Source organism: Mandrillus leucophaeus, unplaced genomic scaffold (genome assembly GCF_000951045.1).
Source record: "Mandrillus leucophaeus isolate KB7577 unplaced genomic scaffold, Mleu.le_1.0 Scaffold1068, whole genome shotgun sequence".
NCBI lineage: Eukaryota > Metazoa > Chordata > Mammalia > Primates > Cercopithecidae > Mandrillus > Mandrillus leucophaeus.
In genome coordinates, this window is record NW_012098854.1 from 357263 (window position 1) to 380781 (window position 23519).

The 23519-nt window shown below is 37.1% G+C and overlaps 1 protein-coding gene across 1 annotated transcript in view; it reads left to right on the plus strand.

Moving 5' to 3' along the window:
- Window positions 1-23519, plus strand: part of RELN (reelin) — a 538867-nt gene that overhangs the window by 204567 nt on the left and 310781 nt on the right. Inside the window, exon 4 of the mRNA XM_011985112.1 lies at window positions 18444-18514. Within this exon, the coding sequence (XP_011840502.1) occupies window positions 18444-18514 (71 nt within the window). The remainder of the gene's footprint in view (window positions 1-18443; window positions 18515-23519) is intronic.

Here is a 23519-nt window from a genome sequence, read left to right on the forward strand (position 1 = left end):
TTTCCTGTAACAGTGTTTTGTTCACTTCCAGCAAAGACCTTTTAAACAAAAACACTATACATTTTAACTTTCCCAAGCCTAAGGGCTGTGTGAGTCAAACAGTAAATTCACAGAAAATGTGAGTCAGACGAGACAACTTTCTAAAGCCAATACTTAGCTTGAGCCTGTAAGGATCATTTATATAGATATCTACTGCAGAGTGTATGTTTGTCAAATCTTTCTTCTCTCTTTTGCCCAAAGCAGTGCAGGAAGCTGGTTATGATTGTTCCATACAAATGGACTTCAATAGATAATACTAGTTGGCATTAGGGGATATCATATATAATTAAACTCCTAGACGTCAATAGAAAATACTAGTTGGCATTAAGGAATATCATAGAAAGTTAAACTCCTAGACATGAGCCAAATTTGAAATATTTATCATAGTGTGTCAAAATGCATATGATATTCAGTATGGTAAACATGATGTTCTGTGTAAATACTGAAATTTTGATATGGACTGAGTTCTTACAAACCTATACACCAGGGGTTCTGAACCAGCTGTGATTTTACCTATGCTCTCAGGGGACATTTGATAATGTCTGGAGACATTTTTTGTTGTCATACTTAGCATCTAGTGGTGCTAGGGGTACTGCTAAATATTCTACAATGCATAGGAAAGCCCCCCTACAGCAAAGAATGATCCAATATAAATAAATGTCCAGTAGTGCTGAGGTTGAGAAACTGCCTGTTCACCAGTTTGTAAATGACTTTACCAGAGACAACTCCAAAAATGCATCATTTCATGTGGGGTCCTTTTTGACTCGTGGGAGAATCCTACTTCACTGAAAAATTACTATTTCTGCCTGTTGTTGTTGTTGTTGTTGTTGCAACTTAGATATGCACGTGATATGCATCTACCAAGGAAAGTTGAAAAATCAAAGGGGACTGGAAGGTAATCCACTGCCAGGCCAAGAGGATAAATTTTAATCCTTACCAAAGGGTCTTTGGTTGGGGAAAGAAGGAATAAAACAACTTGCTGATAGTGATGGTTGTGACAGGAATGGAAGATGTTACTTAGAGGAAGCATGAAATATGTCCGACTCATAGGGCGATGTTTAACAGTTTGTCTGTTCAGACTAGTAGTTTTTGAGCCTGGCTACAGTTGGAATCATGTGTGCCTGAACCCTGAGCCCAGAGATTCTAAACTAAGTGGTCAAGGTTGGAGCCTGGCAATGTGTATATTTTTAAATTTTTCCGTTTCTAGAATCTCTAGTCTAGATAGTTTAGTATCAGTAATTTAAGTACCCTTAAAATAAAAAAAAAAAAAAATTATCTACAAAATTAAAGACTATTACTTCTGTTTATGGCCAGGCACTGTGACTCATGCTTGTAATCCCAGCACTTTGGGAAGCTGAGGCAGGTGGATCACTTGAGGCCAGAAGTTCAAGACCAGCCTGGCCAACATGGTAAAACCCCATCTCTACTAAAAGTACAAAAATTAGCCAGGCATATGGGTGTGCACCTGTAGTTCCAGCTACTCTGGAGGCTGAGGCACGAGAAGCACTTGTACCTGAGAGGCAGAGGCTGCAGTGAGCTGAGATTGTGCCACTGCATTTTAGCCTGGATGACAAAGCGAGACTCTGCCTCAAATAAAGAAACAGCATTCTGTTTAGCAAAATGTTCACTTGTCCTACCCATGACAACCACTGTCACTCTGACTGTCCTTTCCCATCTCTTGTTCCATTTGCTTTCCCTGAAAATGCACCTGCTAGGGTCACTGTCTGTTTTTCACTAACTTCTAAAGTTTCTTATTAGACTTGTGCTGGAACTTTTACTATTCTAAAATTGGATTTACTAGTGACAGAGCTGGTAATAATCACCAGGAATATCACCTGGATGCTTAGCAACATGGCAATGCTGGAATTTTCATGAAACACTGAGGAGAGTCAGTCTAATTATGGTTCTATGTAGACTTAAGGGAGTGTATTTCTAGGTGAGGAGGGCACAGAATAAAATCAGCTATAATCCAGACAACATCTGCAGCATTCATTTTGATTAGTTCAATTCTTTAATTTATCAAAACGTGGTACGCATGACTGCTTTGGAATATACTTGTAAGAGTTGTATTTGCCTGAGTGGGGCCAAAGGGCTTTGCTATAAATATGCTAGATAATTTAAAGGGACTTTCAATTAATCATTACATCAATAATTTAATGTGTTTTCTTTCATCTAAATGTGTCCTGAGGCAGGTAAAAGAAGAACTACTTATACATTGCAAAAGAAAAATTATTCTCTCCCTGGGCTCAAAGTTGCATGCAATATATAGAAATTCAATTTTGGTTTAATTGAAATTTCATTGCAATTTGAGGCTTTATAGTTTCCTTGGGCCACCTATTGCATTCTTTTTAATGAAGCATTGAAGGATAGCAGTCTTTAAAAAATACTAATTTAGTTTTGTTCTTTGCATGTTTCAAGCAACAAAAACATCTTTTTGTCCATTATAATATCAGTCTCAAAAAACAGATGACCCCAAAACACACCAGACTGTCCCCAGTATTATTATGCTTCCATCTCCTATTAGCTTATCTACAGCCTTCCAGAATATACTTCCATTTTATTTTTTAATAACAGTTTTATTGTGATATAATTCACTTACCATAAAATTTATTCCTTTTAAGTATACAATTAGGTGACTTTTAGTATATCCGCAGTTTCACAATTATAAAAAATTTTATAACATTTTTATTACCCCCAAAAGACACCCTGCACCCATTAGCTGTCAGTTTACCTTTCTCCATCTCCCCATCCCCCGGAAACCACTGATCTATGTTCTGTCTCTATGGAATTGCCTATTCTGGACATTTCATGCAAATGGAATCATATAATATATAGGCTTCTCTGACTAGATATTTTTCACTTTGCATATTTTCAAGGTTTGTTGATACTGTAGCATGAATCGTACTTCATTTCCATTTATGGTTGAATAATATTCTGTTGTATGGATATATACCACATTTCATTTAGCCAATCATCTGTGGACAGACATTTAGGTTGTTTCCACTTTTGCCTATTACTAATAATGCTTCTGAGAACATTTGTGTATACATTTTTTTTTCTCTGTGAACATGTGTTCACGTGTTTCTTGTGTATACAACTGCAAGTGGAATTGCTGGGTCACACAGTAACTCAATGTTTAACATTCTGAGGCATTGCCAAACTGTTTTCCAAAGTGGCTGTACCATTTTTATTCCCACTAGCAATATTTGAGTATTACAATTTCTCCACTTCCTTGTCAACACTTATTATTGTCTGTCTTTTTTTAGTCTACCTTGTGAGAGTAGAATGGTATTTCATTTCATTGCATTTCCCTAATACTAATGATGTTGAGTATCTTTTCATGTGCTTATTGACTATTTGTATTTTTTCTTTGGATAAATGTCTATTCAAATTCTTTGCCCATTTTTAAATTGAGTTAGGCTCATTTTTTATAGAGTTGTAAAGAGTTCTTCACATATACTGGATACTATTTCTTTATCAGATATATGATTTGCAAACATTTTCTCCCATTCTGTGGGTCTTTTTTTTTTTTTTTTAATTTTTAAATGGTATCCTTTGTGGCACAAAGGTTTTAATTTTGGTAAAGTTCTGTTCATCTATTTTTTCTTTTGCCTTTGTTTGCATTCACCAAATGAATGCTGAGGATTTAAGAAACTATTGCCAAGTATCAGATCATGAAGATTTATCCCTATGTTTTCTTTTAAGAGTTTTACAGTTTTCGTTATATTACACTTAAATCTATGATTCATTTTGTTAATTTTTGTATATAGTGTGAGGTAGGGGTCTAACCTCATTCTTTTGCATGTGGATATCTGGTTGACTGAATATTATTTGTTTTAAAGACCTCTTTCTTCGTGGAATTATCCTGACTGTCAAAAATTCATCATGAATGTAAAAGTTTTCTACTGGACTCTCAATTCTGTTCTTTTGATCTCTACATCTGTTTTTATGGCAGTATCACATTGTCTTGATTATGGTAACTTTGTAGTAAATTATGAAATGAGGAAGTGCAAGTCCTCCAGCTTTCTTCTTTATCATGATTATTTTGACTCTTCTGAGCCCCTTGCATTTACATTTTAGAATTAGCTATCAATTTCTGGAAAATACCCAGCTGAGATTTTGAGAGGTATCACACTGAATCTATAGATCCATTTGGGTAGTATTGCCATCTTAATAGTTCATCTTCTAAGTCATGAACATAAGATGTTTTTCCATTTATTTAGATCTTTCTTTTTTTCAATGGTGTTTAGTAGTTTTGTACAAGTCTTACACTTTTTTGGCAAATTTATGACTAAGTGCCTTATTCTTTTCGATGAGTTTATAAATGGAATTGTTTTCTTTCTGTCTTTTTTTGTTTTTTGTTTTTGAGACAGAGCCTTGCTCTGTCGCCCAGGCTGGAGTGCAGTGGCGGGATCTCAGCTCACTGTAACCTCCGCCTCCCAGATGCAGGCAATTCTTCTGCCTCAGCCTCACGAGTAGCTGGGACTTCAGGCACACACCACCATGCCTGGCTGATTTTTGTAGAGACAGAGTTTCATGATATTGGCCAGGCTGGTCTCAAACTCCTGACCTCGTGATCCACCCACCTCGGCCTCCCAAAGTCCTGGGATTACAGGCGTGAGCCACTGCGCCCGGCCTATTTTCCTCTTAAAAGGACACCAATCCTGTGACCAGGGCACTACCCTCATGATCTCATCAGCCTCCCAAAGACCCCATCTCCAAACTCTATCACCTTGGGAGTTAAGGTATTGACATACGAATTTGGAGGGGGGAGGGTGGGACACAAACATGAAGTTCATAACAAAAGCATTAAGTGCTTATGCCCATATTTTGACTACCCCAGACCTGGAAATACATCTTAAAATGCAAGAGATAGGGTCAAAGGTTTATACACTTCATTATTTAAAATTATAAAGAAGTAAACTTCCAACAACAATAGAATAAAGAAACTGATATAGCTATCCAGTGGAATTTTTTTATTATTATTATAATTTAAGTTCTGGGATACATGTGCAGAATGTGCAGGTTTGTTACATAGGTACACATGTGCAGAATGTGCAGGTTTGTTACATAGGTACACATGTGCAGAATGTGCAGGTTTGTTACATAGGTATACATGTGCCATGGTGGTTTCCTGCACTCATCAACCCATCATCTACATTAGGTATTTCTCCTAATGTTATCCCTCCCTTGTCCCCACCCCCCGACAGGTTTTAGGTCTTACGTTTAAATCTTTAATTCATCTTCAGTTAACTTTTGTATAAGGTGTAAGGAAGGGGTCCAGTTTCAGTTTTCTGCATATGGCTAGCCAGTTTTCCCAGCACCATTTTTAAAATAGAGAATCCTTTCCCCATTGCTTGTTTTTGTCAGGTTTGTCAAAGATCAGATGGTTGTATTTGTGTGGTGTTACTTCTGAGGCCTCTGTTCTGTTCCATTGGTCTATATATCTGTTTTGGTACCAGTACCATGTGGTTTTGGTTACCATAGCCTTGTAGTACAGTTTGAAGTCAGGTAGTGTAACCCTTACAGCTTTGTTATTTTTACTTAGGATTGTCTTGGCTATACTGGCTCTTTTTTGGTTCCATGTGAAATTTAAGGTAGTTTTTTCTTCTAATTCTATGAAGAAAGTCAATAGTAACTTGATGGGGATAGCATTGAATCTATAAATTACTTTGTGCAATATGACTATTTTCACGATATTGATTCTTCATATCCATGAGCATGGAATGATTTTCCATTTGTTTGTGTCTTCTCTTATTTCCTTGAGCAGTAGTTTGTAGTTCTCCTTGAAGAGGTCCTTCACATCTCTTTTAACTTGTATTCCTAGGTATTTTAATCTATTTGTAGCAATTGTGAATGGGAGTTTGCTCATGATTTGGCTCTCTGTTTGTCTGTTATTGGTTTATAGGAATGCTTGTGATTTCTGCACATTGACTTTGTATCCTGAGGCTTTGCTGGAGTTACTTATCAGCCTAAAGAGATTTTGGGCTAAGACAATGGGGTTTTCTAAATATGCAGTCATGTCATCTGCAAACAGAGACAATTTGACTTCCTCTCTTCCTATTTGAATACTTTATTTCTTTCTCTTGCCTGATTGCCCTGGCCAGAACTTCCAATACTGTGTTGAATAGGAGTGGTGAGAGAAGGCATCCTTGTCTTGTGCCTGTTTTCAAAGGGAATACTTCCAGTTGTTGCCCATTCAGTATGATATTGACTGTGGGTTTGTTATAAATAACTCTTATTATTTTGAGATATGTTCCATCAATACCTAGTTTATTGAGTGTTTTTAGCATGAAGCAGTGTTAAATTTTGTCAAAGGCCTTTTCTGCATTTATTGAGATAATCATGTGGTTTTTGTCATTGGTTCTGTTTATGTGATGGATTATGTTTGTTGATTGGCGTATGTGGAACCAGCCTTATATCCCAGGGATGAAGCCAACTTGATCATGGTGGATAAGCTTTTTGATGTGCTGCTGGATTCAGTTTGCCAGTATTTTATTGAGTATTTTCACATCAATGTTCATCAGGGATATTGGCCTGAAATTTTCTTCTTTTGTTGTGTCTCTGCCAGGTTTTGGTATTAGGATGATGCTGGCCTCATAAAAAGAGTTAGGAGGATTCCCTCTTTTTCTGTTGTTTGGAATAGTTTCAGTAGGAATGGTACCAGCTCCTCTTTGTACCTCCGGTAGAATTCAGCTGTGAATCCATCTGGTCCTGGACTTTTTTTGGTTGGTAGGCTATTATTTACTGCCTCAATTTCAGAACTTGTTATTGGTTTATTCAGGGATTTGACTTGTTCTTGGTTTAGACTTGGGAGGTTGTATGTGTCTAGGAATTCGTCCATTTCTTCTAGATTTTCTAGTTTATTCGTGTAGAGGTGTTTATAGTACTCTCTGATGGTAGTTGATCTTTCTGTGGGATCAGTGGTGATATCCCCTGTATCATTTTTATTGTGTCTGTTTGATTCTTCTCTTTTTCTTATTAGTCTGTCTAGTGGTCTGTCTATTTTGTTAATCTTTTCAGAAAACCAGTTCCTGGATTCATTAGTTTTTTTGAAGGGTTTTTCATGTCTCTATCTCCTTCAGTTCTGCTCTGATCTTAGTTATTTCTTGTCTTCTGCTAGCTTTTGATTTTGTTTGCTCTTGCTTTACTAGTTCTTTTAATTGTGATGTTAGGGTGCTGATTTTAGATCTTTCTTACTTTCTCCTGTGGGCATTTAGTGCTATGAATTTCCCTCTAAACACTGCTTTTGCTGTGTCCCAGAGATTCTGATATGTTGTATCTTTGTTCTCATTGGTTTCAAAGAACTTATTTATTTGTGCCTTAATTTCATTATTTGCCCAGTAGTCATTCAGGAGCAGGTTGTTCAGTTTCCATGTAGTTGTGAGGTTTTGAGTGAGTTTCTTAATCCTGAGTTCTACTTTGATTGCACTGTAGTCTGAGAGACTGTTATGATTTCTCTTCTTTTGCATTTGCTGAGGAGTATTTTACTTCCAATTATATGGTAACTTTTAGAATAAGTGCTATGTGGTGCTGAGAAGAATGTATATTCTGTTGATTTGGGGCGGAGAGTTCTGTAGATGTCTATTAGGTCTGCTTAGTCCAGAATTGAGTTCAAGTCCTGAATGTCCTTGTAAATTTTCTGTCTCATTCATCTGTCTAATATTGACAGTGGGGTGTTAAAGTCTCCCACTATTATTGTGTGGGAGTCTAAGTCTCTTTGTAGGTCTCTAAGAACTTGCCTTATGAATCTGGGTGCTCCTATATTGGGTGCATATATATTTAGGATACTTAGCTCTTCTTGTTGCATTAATCCCTTTACTATTATGTAATGCCCTTCTTTGTCTTTTTTGATCTTTATTGGTTTAAAGTTTTTGTTTGTCTTGTTTCATCAGAGATTAGGATAGCAACCCTTGCTTTTTTTTGGTTTCCATTTTCTTGTGTAAATCTTTCTCCATCCCTTTATTTTGAGCCTGTGTGTGTCTTTGCACATGAGATGGGTCTCCTGAATACAGCACACTGATGGGTTCACCTTTAAAAATCTTGTCTGAAAAGTATTTAATGACATGGCAACTATTTATAATAAATATTAAATATAAGCTAATAGAAAACAGCTGTTTAGGGAAGCAATTTTCTAAACAACTTTATATTAATATTAAAAACTACAAGGGTATATGATTTACTAAAATATGAATAGTGATTGTCTCTCCTTAGCATGAATATGAGTAATTTTATTTTCTCATTAATACTTTTATGTATGTAAAATTTTTCATTGTATAAGTTACCTTTATAATGGAAAAAAGTTTTTTAATATTGTATGCCCTAGTAGAGGCTTGCTTTACAACTTATTTCCTTCAAAGCAACACTTGTATATACTTTGGCAGGATTTCTTTGCAGGAGTACACCATTATTGTCCTAATTTGTTATGATTAATTAACTAGGTTAGAAATCCTATCCTTTATTGGAGCTTTCATTGACTTCATAATAGTCAAAAAAATTTTTGGAGTTTACAGTCTTCCCTTTTTTTCCTTTTAAGATCAAAAATAGCTTTTGATCTTAAATCCTATAGAACGTGCTCCTTTAATTCCCTTTCAGTTTTTTGCTGTATTCTGAAGTGACCAGCCAGACATCATCATCATAATTCCTTATATTTTCCACAGTATTTTCACAGAGTTGATCTCATTTGATTTTCATCACAGCCCTGAAAATAAATAGCACAACATTTCTGGTCCTATCTCAGAGAATTACCACTCATATGAGATCAACATAAATCATTGAGCTGTGGTGCAAACCCACATCCTCTGATTCCAGATCTGCTGTTTGAACCTTAAAATTATTCAGTCCATTCAGTTTATTTTATAAATTAAGAAAGTAAGACACACAGAAGTTAAGTGACACAGTGTAAATCATGGAGGTAATGAATGCCCATCCTAGAGCAAAACTCCTTCTTCTATTGTGGAAACTAGTACTCTTTCTTTGAGTCCAATTAAAGGTGATACCTGAATACTTTGCATACATCTTTCAGCAAATTTACAGACTCTTTAATTCATATCCAGCAGAAAAGATTATTTTTTACTAGGATTTTCTTTGGAATTAACATGCCATTTTTTCAGTTTTATTCTTGCCTTGCCTAAGAATGCCTCTGAGACAAGTGACCATAGGCTTACTTAATTAAAAGGTGTTTAAAACAGCAGAGCCTCTCAAATAATTTTAATGATTTTAAAAGGTGATATGGAAAGCGTTTTTATTTTAGCGTTTTAGAAGGCATTTCCAGAATACAGTTGGTTTAAGGAAACTCTGGAATATGTTAAATGATGAAATGTGTTGTGATAATAAAGCAAATACATCAGCTTATTTACTTTTACTGTTCTTGCTGTTAACTGATTTCCAAGATACATCTTACAACAATGTTTGTCTTGACTATTATTATCATCTAATCATCTTTTTCATAGTGTTTCTTATGCAATAACTTGCTGGTTACTTTTTAAAGCATTTAACATTCTGTATCAAGTGTAACATACATTAATCATTCACCCATTTCACAAATATTTACTGCATGGGTGCTTTATGTCAATTATCAAGTAAAATATTAAAAAAGAAATAGACCAAAATCCCTGTGCCTAGAGTACACATAACATAACAAAGAAGACATAATTCAAAAAGAATATTTGCTGAGTTTATATCATATGCCAACAGGGCCAAGGTAAGAAATGTGAGCACCTAAAGCGGGCTAACAATTAACACCCCGTCAGATTCATAATTCATAATGGTTTGTTGAATAATTATTAGGAGAGGCAGAGAGAACATCATCTTTTTATTAAGAAAACTTGTATCCTTTTTGCTGTTGTTCATAATCAAGGATCCATTAGTTGTGAACCAGGAAAAATCAGGAAATTCCTGATAAAAGCCAAATAAAGCCATTTTAAATTTAAACAATAAAAAGTCACTCACTCTTGGTAGACAGCACTGCTGCATTCAGTTTTAGAAATGTAGATGGCTTCACATGCTTACACCAGATCACTGTTAGCTGGGCTGCTCTGAGGATTTCACCTGTTACTGATGTAGGTGAGGGCTGTTGAGGAATTTTTCAGTCTGCATTTCTCATTTGGCTTAATTCATAAAGTTATTTTCTCCTGAAATAAATTACATATTCCTGGAAATTAAAGTTGATCCTAAATGTGAGTTGGGAAATTTTGACACATTTGACACCTTATTGGTGATCCTTCTTGATACATAAATCAGTCCAATCAGCATCCCCTTACTTTAAAACTTTGTGATAATCCTGAGAAATTTGTCCCTTTTTATTTTTACTAGACGAGTCATTCTTCTGCATAGGGACAAAATAAAATGTGGTTTAATCTGCTATCTTCCCTCCCCAGATTCACTTCGTTGGTGATTTATAAGAGATATATAACTCTGCCAAAGATAAATGTCTGCTTCTCTTTGGTATTACATATCCTACAACTACCAAGTGTTTTTCACCAAAATTATTACTCTTTATTTCAATGCAAAATCATTTAGTGATGTTATTAAAAACACTTTAAGTAAAAGAATTCACAGTACATGCGACTGAATACATACAATACTATGGATGAACAAATACTGTCAGATGAACATAAACCCTCCATCCATCTCCATTTCAGGAGTTTGCTGAATCACTTTGGAAGAAAGCTAAGTTACTATTAACCATTCATTGATTTGCCATACTTAAAAGATTTCATCTGCATGTTCCTTCTCTTGCTAATAAAAAGTATACTTTGATCACAAATCAAGGTTAAACCATCTATTTGGTAGCCTTTAAGGACACATAGACTTTGTGATTACTGGATAATGAACATTAATACTGAAATTTGTTGTTTTCAAGGAGATAAAGTATTTATACATTTGACAGAAAAAAAAATTATGTGGCTTAGGAATAAAAGATGTAACTATAAAAACAGTTAGGTCAGTAAAGCTTTGAATAGCAAAAGCATTGTGAAAACATACGCAATCCTTTGCTTATTTTGCAATGACTTTGCCATAGTTGAAGTTGAGAGTTTAACAAAAATAATTACTCCTTGAAGTTATTCATTTCTCTTTTTTATGGGTTTTGAAGCATTTGAGTTTTTTTTCTTATTTTGATAAACATCAATATATATCCCCAAATTAGAATGCACTGTAAGTTTTATGCTTTTTAATCCCACCACGTTCAGAGGGCAAGGTGGGAGGATTGTTTGAGCCTAGGAGTTGAAGGTTAACCTGGGCAACATAGTGAGACCTTGTCTCAAAAAAAAAAGAAAAAAAAAGAGAGAAAAGAAAGTACTGTAATTTGCTGATATAAAGGGTAAGAATTTTAAAGGGAAAATTGATTCCTTTGAAGATCAGATTTACCAAACTCAGATCAACTCTTTTTCCCTCATATTCCACATATTTAGTTACCTTTCCTGAAGGGTGGCTTGGCACAGGCATACTGAGTTACACAAGACTAACTTCAGATTGCTGATTAACGAATGCTCTTCCAGCTGTAAAATGGACAAGTCACTAACATACCAGACCTCATTGACAAAGCAGTAGAAAATGGTGGAAAAAGTAGCCCACCCCTGGAGGTAAAGTGCATTGTCGTAGGTTTAACAATGAACCAAATGGTATGATTCTTTATGTTAATCTATGAGCAAATTGATTCATGAAATCAAGAAATAGTAATACACTTGGGAATTTAGGCATTATAGCAACTGTGTTAAAATACTTTTGTATTCCTTCTTTGTAAACTGGATGTCAATACATGGTAAGCAAATTATGGAGTGAAAAATATAAATCTAATATAAATATAAATCAAAAATATAAATAGCTCTGATTCCTTCATATATTCAAATCATTATGTCCGATGCCTTATGAGGGACAATTTCTTTTTAGCTACTGATTCCTATTCCAGAAGCTTGAAATCTGTTTAGGTTGAGAGACTCTAAGTATCTTAAGAGTGAATATTAATATATTGAAGTAATAGGTATTATTCCAAGTTATCCCTGTCCTCAGATAGGGAGTCTGTTGCCTAGAGTGATTAAAGAAGTTGCCCCAAGTCATTAAGCTCATAAGTGGCACCTGTGTTCTGTCACTGGCCTTTCTCCTTGCAGAGACTATACCTCAGCACTGCATGGCAGCACAATGCACGCTTAATTCTTTTTTTTTTTATTTTTTTTTGAGACGGAGTCTCGCTTTGTCGCCCAGACTGGAGTGCAGTGGAGCAGTCTCCTCTCACTGCAAGCTCCGCCTCCCAGGTTCACACCATTCTCCTGCCTCAGCCTCCCGAGTAGCTGGGACTACAGGCACCCACCACCATGCCCGGCTAATTTTTTGTATTTTTTAGTAGAGACGGGGTTTCACCGTGTTAGCCAGGATGGTCTTGATCTCCTGACCTCGTGATCCGCCCACCTCGGCCTCCCCAAAGTGCTGAGATTACAGGCGTGAGCCACCGCACCCGGCCTGCACAGTTAATTCTTAAATGCTTTGGGTATGGCCTGGCGCGGTGGCTCATGCCTGTAATCCCAGCACTTTTGGAGGCCAAGGCGGGCGGATCACGAGGTCAGGAGACCTAGACCATCCTGGCTAACACGATGAAATCCTGTCTCTACTAAAAAAAATACAAAAAATTAGCCGGACGTGTTGGCGGGCGCCTGTAGTCCCAACTACTCGGGAGGCTGAGACAGGAGAATGGCGACAACCCGGGAGGCTGAGCTTGCAGTCAGCCGAGATCGCGCCACTGCACCCCAGTCTGGGTAGAGCGAGACTCCATCTCAAAAAAAAAAAAAAACACAAAAAACAGCTTTGGGCATACAGTTACTCTGTTGTTTAGTTAAGATGAAAATATCACAGGCTTTTTAAAAATCATAACAAATGCTTTTTCAAGCACTGAATATGATGATCATAATGAACTTTCTTCATTTTGGAGAATCTATAGAGCTTTTAAAATGATAAGTAATAACATAGGGGCTCTTGTTGGCAAGTTAGACTTAGAGATCTGTGCATCTCCCAAGAAGAAGATAAGTGCTTATTAGAAACATGTTTAAGAAACTTGGTCTACTTTCCAAAACAGTGAACAATGAGGATATTTTCCAAACTCTTATGAAAAAATATTTCTAATTATGTAAAATTAAGTGCAAATAGTACCAACATAGTTAATAACACCATCAGCGTGCTGGACCTTCCCCCAGAGAGAGCTGTAAATTACATAAAATAACAATTCTGGAAATGAATCAGGCTTGTCACCATATTCCATAGCTCTGTATTCTTATTTTAAAAGGTATTGTGTGTTACAAATTGGAGGACCTGGTGGAATCTAAAAAAGTTGGTCTTATAGAAGTAGAGAGTAGAATGGGGATTACCAGGGGCTGGGTGGTTTGGGGAGTGGTTGGGGAGATGTTGGTCAAAAGATACAAAATTTCAGTTAGACAGGAGGGATAAGTTCAAGATATCTCTTACACAACATGGTGACTATAGTATTGAACTCTTGAAAATGCTAAGAGAGTGGATGTGGATCTTACCACAAAAAGGATAACTATAGGAGGTAACGCATATGTGAATTAGCTAGATTTAATACACAGCTTTACATACAGTTTTATCTGTCAATGTAATTTTAAAAATTGGAGGACGTGACCTCTAGAGACTTAATTCTGAGTTACTGTGCTTTTAGCAATTTTGGAATATATAATATATATTTATATAGTAGAATATATATATTTCCATAGAAGATTTGAAATAAATGCTGTGATTCTGTGGGTAAACCACCATGAATTATTTGACAGCTCTAAATATGTTCAAATAGGCTTCCCATATTGACATTAATCACACCCTGAGGAGAGCAGTGTAGACGGCTCATGGGATAAAGCAAGGGAGCCTGTGTTATTGCTGGTCACTTGGGCTTCTGCTCTTTCTTTTCCCCAAGATAAGATACCAATATGCAGACCTTTAAAAATACTAACAATGCATCTCCTATAGGGTAGGATCGTTTTAGATTAAAATGTTATCTGAGAGTTCTAAGGGTTTGGAAAGAAGATGATGCAAATGATGTTTATCTGTCAGCACATATGTGTGTGTTGGGTATCCACATATGTTCCAGGGTTTGGGCAGCAGCATGGCTGAGAACATCATCCAGTAATCTTATGGCTGTAGCATACAGGAAGATGCAAGAGGTCTTCATTAGAAGAAATATGACAAAGGGTAGAAAGGGCACTATAGTAAGCTGATAGAAGTCTAGGGGCTCCATCAATGGTAGACTGGATAAAGAAAACTTGGTACATATATACCATGGAATACTACACAGCCATGAAAAAGAATGAGATCAGGTCCTTTGCAGGGATATGGATGGAGCTGGAGGCCATTATCCTTAGCAAACTAACCCAGGAACAGAAAATCAAATACCAAATGTTCTCACTGATAGGTGGGAGCTAAATGATGAGAACACATGGACACATAGAGAGGAACAACACACACTGGGGCCTATTGGAGGGTGGAGGGTGGGAGTAGGGAGAAGATCAGGAAAAATAACTAATGGGTACTAGGATTAATACCTGGGTAATGAAGTAATCTGTACAACAAACCCCAATGACACAAGTTTACCTGCGTAACAAACCTGCACATGTAACTTAAATGTTAAAACATTTTTTAAAAAAAGATTAATTAAAACCTATAAAATGGAAGGAAGTTTAAAATTGAACAAATACTATGTGCTAGGTGAAGAATAAATACATATGCAAATAAACATTTAATGGATCTTGTCTTAGATTTTATATTAAATAATAAAAAGTTGAAAAGAATTTGAGGGGCTCACAGAACACTGCAGGAGACGGGGTCAAGAGAGAGAAATGGTATTTTCAAAGACAAATTGCGAGGAGTTGCTGCCCAAGAGGCCAGACTTCCAATGGAAATGACAAGAAGTTTGTCCAAAAGGAGGTTAACTAAAACAGCTTTAGCCTGAAGGGTTGGAGTAGAGATCACAAGTCAGAGAAGACAATTCTTTAAAGATCAGGCCCTGGGCTGGGCATGGTCGTTCACACCTATAATCCCAGCACTTTGGGAAGCTGAGGCAGGCCGATCTCGATCAAGAGATCAAGACCATCCTGGTCAACATGGTGAAATCCCGTTTCTACTAAAAATACAAAAATTAGCTGGGCATGGTGGCACGTGCCTGTAATCCCAGCTACTCAGGAGGCTGAGGCAGGAGAATCGCTTGAACCCAGGAGGCGGAGGTTGCAGTGAGCCAGGATCGCGACACTGCACTCCGGCTTGGTGACGGAGAAAGACTCCATCTCAACAGAAAGAAAGAAAGAAACAAGAAAATTGGGCCCTGAAAACAGGCTCTTCCTCTGAAAAGAGACTGAAAGCTACCATCATATTTTTGAACCAGGTTAATGAAATATTGCTGTAATGCTTAAAAGCAAAGACTCTACACTCAAACTGCCTTGGTTTTAATCCTGGCTTTACCACCAGTTGTGTGACATTTGTAAATCATGCAATAGTTCTGTGTCCCAGAAAAAATGGATAAGAATATCTACTTTGTAGGGCCGTTGACAGGAATAATTGAGTTAATTTATGCAAAGCCCTACAACAGTGCCTAGGGGTAAATTTCAATTCATAATAGTTGTTAGAATAACAGTAGGTATATATACCAGCCACTGTTATTATTACTACTTCTACTTTTCCAAGCAGGGTACCTCAGATAATGGCATTGAGCACATGGTATGCTGTGCTTCTCAAGCCAGCTTTTATTTGCTGAGCCCTTTCTTTAAACAAAATAAATTAATTAGAACATATAAAGCTTAGACAGTGTGGTTGAATTGGCTGGTGCCTGGAACACTGGCTGTTGCCCCTCCTTCTCTTGACTCTCATGGAGACCCCTAGGGCATCACTGTGGAACACATCTGGAAAACAGCTGATGCAAGGAAAAGGATCCAAGGCCTCGAATCAAAGACCTGAAATCAGATCTTATCTGCCATTAATGGGCTGTGTAACCTCCAGTAGGTTAATATCCTCCCTGGCCTCATATTCCTGATCCATATGCTGTAAGAATTAGACCAGTTTAGTGGTTTTCAAACTCTGCTCCCTTAAACCCTAAGAGTTCCAGAGAAGCACAACGGCAAGATTTGGGAAATAGGTAGTGCGGAGCCCCACAACTTCAAAAGCTGGGGCTCCTGTCTTTTAGTCATTCGAATTCCGTATTTGTTTGAAGAATGAGTACCACTGCTAAAGACGTTTTGACTAGCTGATCTTCAAGGTTCCTTCAGGTTTGGTTACTCTATCATTATTCTTTAGAAATTTATGAGATGTATTTATTGAACCAAAATAGCAGAAGTAAGAATATTAATGAAGGCAACAAATAATAAATCTGAGGAAACTGAGTAATGGGGAAAACAGTGTGAACTCCTCATGAGATGCTGTAAAGTGACTAAGAGATGTTGGTATATCTGATATTTAGAGAAAAGGTGAAACCTCTGTTACCTGGATCTTATTTTGATAATTTGGCTGATCGTGATCATGAGACATAGGCTGGCACAATGACAGCTAGGCTTGTGGACCAAGAAGAAATATTATGATAGGAATATTTTATACTTACAACCAGAAGACAACTAAAACAAACAATTATTTAAACACTGCGTGTCGTAGGACTTTTCTTGGTGGTTAGTAATTTCAGAAAATGTGTCCCTTCCAAAGCAAATGTCACATTAAAATTCTACGTTGGTGATCACTGTGTTGTTATTAGAAGTATATGTAAACTCAGACGCTCTTGGCTTGATGGGTTTGAACAGTGTATTTAAGTAAAAAAGTTACAGTGTTCCCTCTGGTCATAAAATCTGTACTGATTAGTGAGCCTCTAGGCCACGTTTATGGCTTGGATTGGCCCTATATTTAGTTCTTCTCATTTTCAGCTTTCTGAAAGCAAAGGAAAACCTATAAACATATGTGAATATATAAAAAGAATGGTAGCATCTGTTTATGTGTAATTTTGATAATGATTAATATGCAACAACAAGGGCTGATACCCCTTATAGGCTTCACATATGGTGTGAGTTGAAGGCCACCCAATGATTTTTCTCTCGAATTATATCTCCCTTCCACCATTCAAAACTCTCACTATTGTGCCATTGTGTGTGTGTGTGTGTGTGTGTGTGTGTGTGTGTGTGTGTGAAGGTATAATACTTTCACTGCTGAAATATGTTAGCTTGAAGTGATATCACCCATTAACACTTCAACATGGATTAATTCATCAGATTACTTTCAGAGAGTTGGTTCCAGGGGTACTGACACTGGGATCTACTTACAATTCAATCAGGATGGAATTCAGAAAGGTCTGCAGAAGAGAGGGGAAATATGCATCCACACATGGGCCACAGCGAGGAATGTTGGGAGCCAGGAAGCCCTACTGGGCCCAGCAAACAACAAGATGTTGACCAAAGGAAGGGCACACGTATCAAGGGGGAATACATAGCCTAAACTTGGCCCTGTCGTGAGCTAGTACAGTGCCTTGTACATAATCCGTCTTCAGCAGATGATAGTTAAATTATTTTTGCCCTAGGATGGTTTTGGTTAAAACTGAAGTTAAGATTTCATGCTAATTATTTTGTTACTATAAAAGGTTTTGTGTATGGCTTATTTTCTAAAATCAAGTTTCTTAAAGAGACATGATTTTCTGTTTCAAATTTGTTTAATACATTTTGCGCCAGCAAGATTCTTTTTAAGGGAAAACCCTTCATATATAAAGCATAATTATTCCCTTAATAGGACATTTTTTATTATAGCCATTGAATAACACATCTGCTGCAAGGATGTTATTTTTTTTTCCATCAATCCATGTGCACAGCTCTGATTAGAAGAGGTAAAAGATACACATCGCCTTCAAATAGTGAATCTCCTTCATATGGTTTTATTTTGTTATGACAGATTTTATTATGAAAGCTTTGAATAGCCCTCTTTTTAAGAAAATACTTTTTAAAAATGTAATTCTCTGTCTCTATATGTTACAGTGACTATTGATTTCAGAAAAAAAGTACCGTAAGAGCATCTTTCTCCAGTATTAATATCAATATTGCTCCACAAAACATTTTATATCAAGGTCTCTTGAAGAAGAAATTTTAATAAGCCTCCTCTCCATCCTTTTTATTCTATAGGCTTTATTCACATCTGCTGTTTTCGGAACAAGCTCACAACTGTTACAATGTCTTTATATAGTAAAACCTGAAGACAGTCCTCAACCCAGGTGTCTTGGTTTAAGCTTTCACTCCATTGTTATTTATATCACCATTCTGATGTACTCATTAAAAATATCATATCCACACAATAAAGTTTAAGAGTAAGCTTTTTAAAAAAGTTTTAAAAATACATTTTCACCAGACATATTCCAAGATTTGAATTAACCCTTTCCTATTTGTTTCCAGGGCTACAGCAACACACCGGGGCCAGGTTATTTTCAAAGATGCTTTAGCCCAGCAGTTGTGTGAACAAGGAGGTAAGAGTCATATTTGATTTGTTTGTGTTACGTCCAAACTATTCATGATAGGTCCTATGTTCCATACCAAGTAAGCATTTCATTATGATGACTTAATCATAATGCTTTAAAAATTTAAGTATTGACCCTTCATATCACTAATAATTATTTATTTAGTAATTACTAACAAAGATCTATAGACTTCTGAAGATACTAAGTGTAAGCAAAAGAAAATTTATTTTCATAACTTTTTTCTAATGAATTACCTTTAGTTATTCTGGAAGTACAAATCTTAGTCGTAATTGTTAAATTCTACAGAATGTGTTTGCTTAATTTACCACTTAAATGTCTTGTCAGCTTTGTTGAAAATGTTTCTGATTATTGCTTTTAACATTTGATCATATTATACATGATTTTGTGTACAGTATCTATGGGTCTGTTTCAACTGTGTGCACTATTTCAGACTTGTGTGGCTAGACATTGTATCGATTTAGATTAAATTTTACATACTGTCAGATATGTATGACTGGGATGCACACACATGCACACACAAACACAACACAATGAAAAAGTTAAAACCAGGATCCACACTCCGATGCTCATTTGTTCCCCCTGTCCCTTGAGTTTCCACCCTACCTTGTGTTTCCATTATAGCGTTTACCACTTCATAGAGAATTTTTCTCTGAAAAGGGGTGGGTGTTGCCCTAGACAGACTGAGCTTCTCAAGTATGGGGACTATGCCTTAAGGGGCTTTGGTTCCCCAGACGCTGACGTAGAGCTTACCATGTAAGTCATTCTAAAAATCTTCATAGATTGAATACAAGTTTGTCTCAGCCGTACATACATTCCTTGATTTCAGCATCTTGATAATGAAAACATTTGATGTTGGTCTTGGTAAATGTCATGCCATTTTCATTGTTTATTGTAAGTATAGTATTAATTTTTGTTTAAAATGACATTGGGGGGAATTTGTTAACTTTTAGAATTATAATATTGAATTTAAAGGAAATTTTTATTAATTATCTCTCTGCTAAAGAATATCTAATGGGCTTTGGAGAGAAATGAGGAAAAATTATATCAGTTTTTGAAATACCTAAGAATATACCATTTATTATTAGTTATATGTATCATAATATGACTTTATCTAAGTAACATGATGCTTAATGATTATTAATGGCAAAATCCTGATTATTTACACAGATAGTTCTTGAATTTTAAAACTTCATTCTAGTTATAGTTTCAAACATACTATCAGTATTCCTGGGTTTAACAGATTTTTGTCCTGTGACTTTTGAGAATACAGATATTAAATTGTGCCTTTGTAGGTAGGCTCGAGAATTCGATCATAATACAAATCTTCTTCCAGACTATGAAATTGCTCACATTACAGCAAACATAGAATACCACATAGCAGTGAGCATTAATATCCTGGAAAATTTATAGTGTCAGAAAAAGAAATGTCTAATTTTATTAACACTTACCATTGTCTACAAACTAATTTCTTTTAAGCCTTAAATTTTTTAGTCTTTTCTATTATAAATGAATTATTGGGGTTGGGAGGAGGCAAATTATTCTTTTCATTTAAAATGAAAAGAAAAAGCCAAGAAAAACTAATGGGAAAAACCTCTCAACCAGTGAGGAAAAGAAAAATGCCTTCTATAATAGTATTACACATGAACATGATTTACACGATGGTAGGTGTGCATGTTATTAAAAATGCTGTACAGCCCAGGACCAGAAGAAAAACACTGAGCTTTTCAATAGCATATAACTCATTGAAATTATATCAATCTATCCAAGATAAAGTGAAAAATAATGCTAACAAGAGTGCAAGAGTGATGGCTTCCTACTGTCAGGAAATAATAAGGAAAATAATTAATGCTATAAACTATATATTTATTCTGGCCTTATCTATTTTTAATTAAAACATTAATTGTCTCCTCAAATAAAGTAACATTTTATCATGCAATCATTTTTATATATTGGATAAGGAATATCTAATATATTTATTAGAGGAAAAACAACTGTAGTCACCATACATCACAGCACCGTGCCTTTCCATTTTAACATGCTCAGTATATTTGTTGATTTTAATTAAACAATTCAAGCAAAGCGAACTTTTTCCTGTGGATCCTGAGGATATCTGTTATTACAAGACTGTACTGCTTGCTAAACATATTGAAAAAGTAAAAGGATTAGAAAATGTACTCGTTATGTCTTAGAGAGTCTGTAATCTTAATCCCTTTTCTTATAAAACATTAGTTGAAACTCTTTTTTTCTTTTTCTTTTTTTTTTTTTTTTTTTTGAGACAAAGTCTTGCTCTGTCACCCAGGCTGGAGTGCAACAACGCAATCTTGGCTAACCACAACCTCCGCCTCCCGGGTTCAAGCAATTCTCCTGCCTCAGCCTCCTGAGGAGCTGGGATTACAGGTGCATGCCGCTGCACCTGGCTAATTTTTGTATTTTTAGTAGAGACAGGGTTTCACCATGTTGGCCAGGCTAGTCTTGAACTCCTGACCTCAGGAGCCTCAGCCTCCCAAAGTGCTAGAATTACAAGCATGAGCCACCACGCCTGGCCGAAAGTCATTATTCTGCAAAACTGTATACAACACCCGCAAGACCTCTGTCCTAGCTCACAGTGCTAAATATGGATATGAAAGTGAAAAGGACCCATTTCTTCTTGAGGAACTCACAGGCTAAGATACAAATGACAGATCTATAGATCACAGAGGCAGCTAAGTTTGCTTGAAGGTGTTAGGAAAGGCATCCCAGGAAGTTAGACCTGAATGGCCAGTGACGTTTAAGAATAAAGGAGAGGAGGTCAGGCGCAGTGGCTCATGCCTGTAATCCCAGCACTTTGGGAGGCTGAGGCAGGCAGATCACTTGAAGTCAGGAGTTTGAGACCAGCCTGGCCAACACGGTGAAACCCTGTCTCTACTAAAAATACAAAAATTAGCTGGGCGTGGTGGCACGGGCCTGTAATCCCAGCTACTCGAGAGGCTGAGGTAGGAGAATGGCTTGAACCCGGGAGGTGGAGGTTGCAGTGAGCCGAGATCGTACCACTGTACTCCAGCCTGAGTGACAGTGAGACTCTGTCTCAAAAAAAAAAAAAAAAGGAAAAAGGGAGAGGAGAACCATCTATCTCCTCCTTCCCATTCTCATTGACCCACTTTACATCAGGGCCCAGCAGTGCCTCCTTTGGGAGCTGCCAAATATCCTCCTTCATGATTTTTCTGCTCCTATTTTCATGGTGCCTTTACAGAGCTGCTATAATGAGCTTTCTAAAATGGAAATATGCTGCTTTCATTTGCCTGCTTAAAACCCTTCACTATCTCAATTGGAAGCGATAGTTTATCTTCATAGTAAAATTCCTACTGCTTATCACACATGGAAGGAAAATCCCTTACAATATGGCTTCAGTTTGTCTCTCCTACCTCATTTCTTGTCATCCTCTCATTTTTACCTTAAAACTCCCTGAATGCACCTCACTGTATCATCCTGGTGCTATCTGCACCCTATACTCTCCCAGTTTTCTTTGCCTGGGCTATCCTTTTACATTCTTTTGTTCTGTCTAACTCGGGCTGTCAGACCCTGCTTACGGTATTACTCCCTCCCTCTGGAGAAAACATCTCTGATTCCCTCCCTCTTCCCCTCAAGCTGGTCTAGACAGCCCTCATACATAACTCTCTACAGAATTCTCAAGGCACGTTAAGTAGGAACACTGTCAACACTGTTATGTGCAGACACCACTCCAAGCACTCTACAAACTCATCTAATCTTCACAGCAACCCTCTGAAAAAGAAACTATTATTATCTACACTTTGAAGATGAGGAAACAAAGGCATAAGGAGAGCAACTTACTTGTGCATGCATTCATTCATTTGACAACTGTTTATTGCACGTTGTCATAAGAACATCATCACAATGCCTTGTCTGCCACGAGATATATGCTCCTTGAGGATAAGGGCTGTGCTTTTTTAGTATGGAATCTCTAAAGCTTCTCACAATATCTGATGCACAGTATTTATGTACCTCATAAATGTTTGTCAAATGAATGAGCAAACAATTAAACTACAATAGTCTGATAGACAAGAAAGAGGAGGCTAGCCAGTAACTCATTACAGCTAAACCATGAGACCTGGAAAGGTAAGTGGAAAAGATCATGCAGGGCCTTCTGTTAATGCTCAGGGACTTAGGCGTTCTGCAGGCGATGGGAAGGAAGCAGGAGAATGATAGAACAAGTAAAGAAAACCTAATGGGGGTTGGGGGTGGAATGTGTTGCAGAGTTGTTGACAGATTAAAGGCAGATGATGGACAGCAGACAAGGGAAGACAGATTATTGTGAAACGAGAACTAAATGCTGGGCAGTTTAAAGTTGAGGCTTTGAAAAAACATGATCGTTATACATTATATGTATTACTGTGATTAGATCTTGGAGGCCAGAGAGAAGGGGATATGTTAGAGAGACCTAGAGAAGGTATGGGGGTATGGGTGAGGACAGGGAGGAAATCTGGGGCTACTCTGTCACTTCTGGCCTTGGTGACGGGGTGGACATTGATGCCAGGAACAGAGAAGAAATGAAGAAAATGTTAGAGGTGTTTGGAATAAAAGATAATCAATTGCACTTCCACATGTTGGCTATGAGGGAGTTGCAGAGTTCTCCAGCAGCCTGCTGAGAAGGGGGCCTGTCACTGGCTGGAGCAGCCAGGGAGATTTGAAAGCCATCAGCCTATTGATGCTGGGAAGGCAATGCATTCATTAGGGAGATGGTTGGAGCAGGGAGGAAGCAGCCAAGTGAGGAAGACCAGTGACTGAGCAGGGGTGGGAAGAAGAGGGAATTCTGGAGAAGAGGCAAGCCTCTGAGGTGGGGGGAACTGAGGGAAGAAATCTGAACATGGTAGAGATATCTAACAAGGACAAACAGAGGATGGAGGATAGAAAAGGACATTAAGATTTTACAGTCAGAAGGTGATTGGCAATTTGGGCTGGACATGGTGGCTCTCACCTGTAATCCCAGCACTTTGGG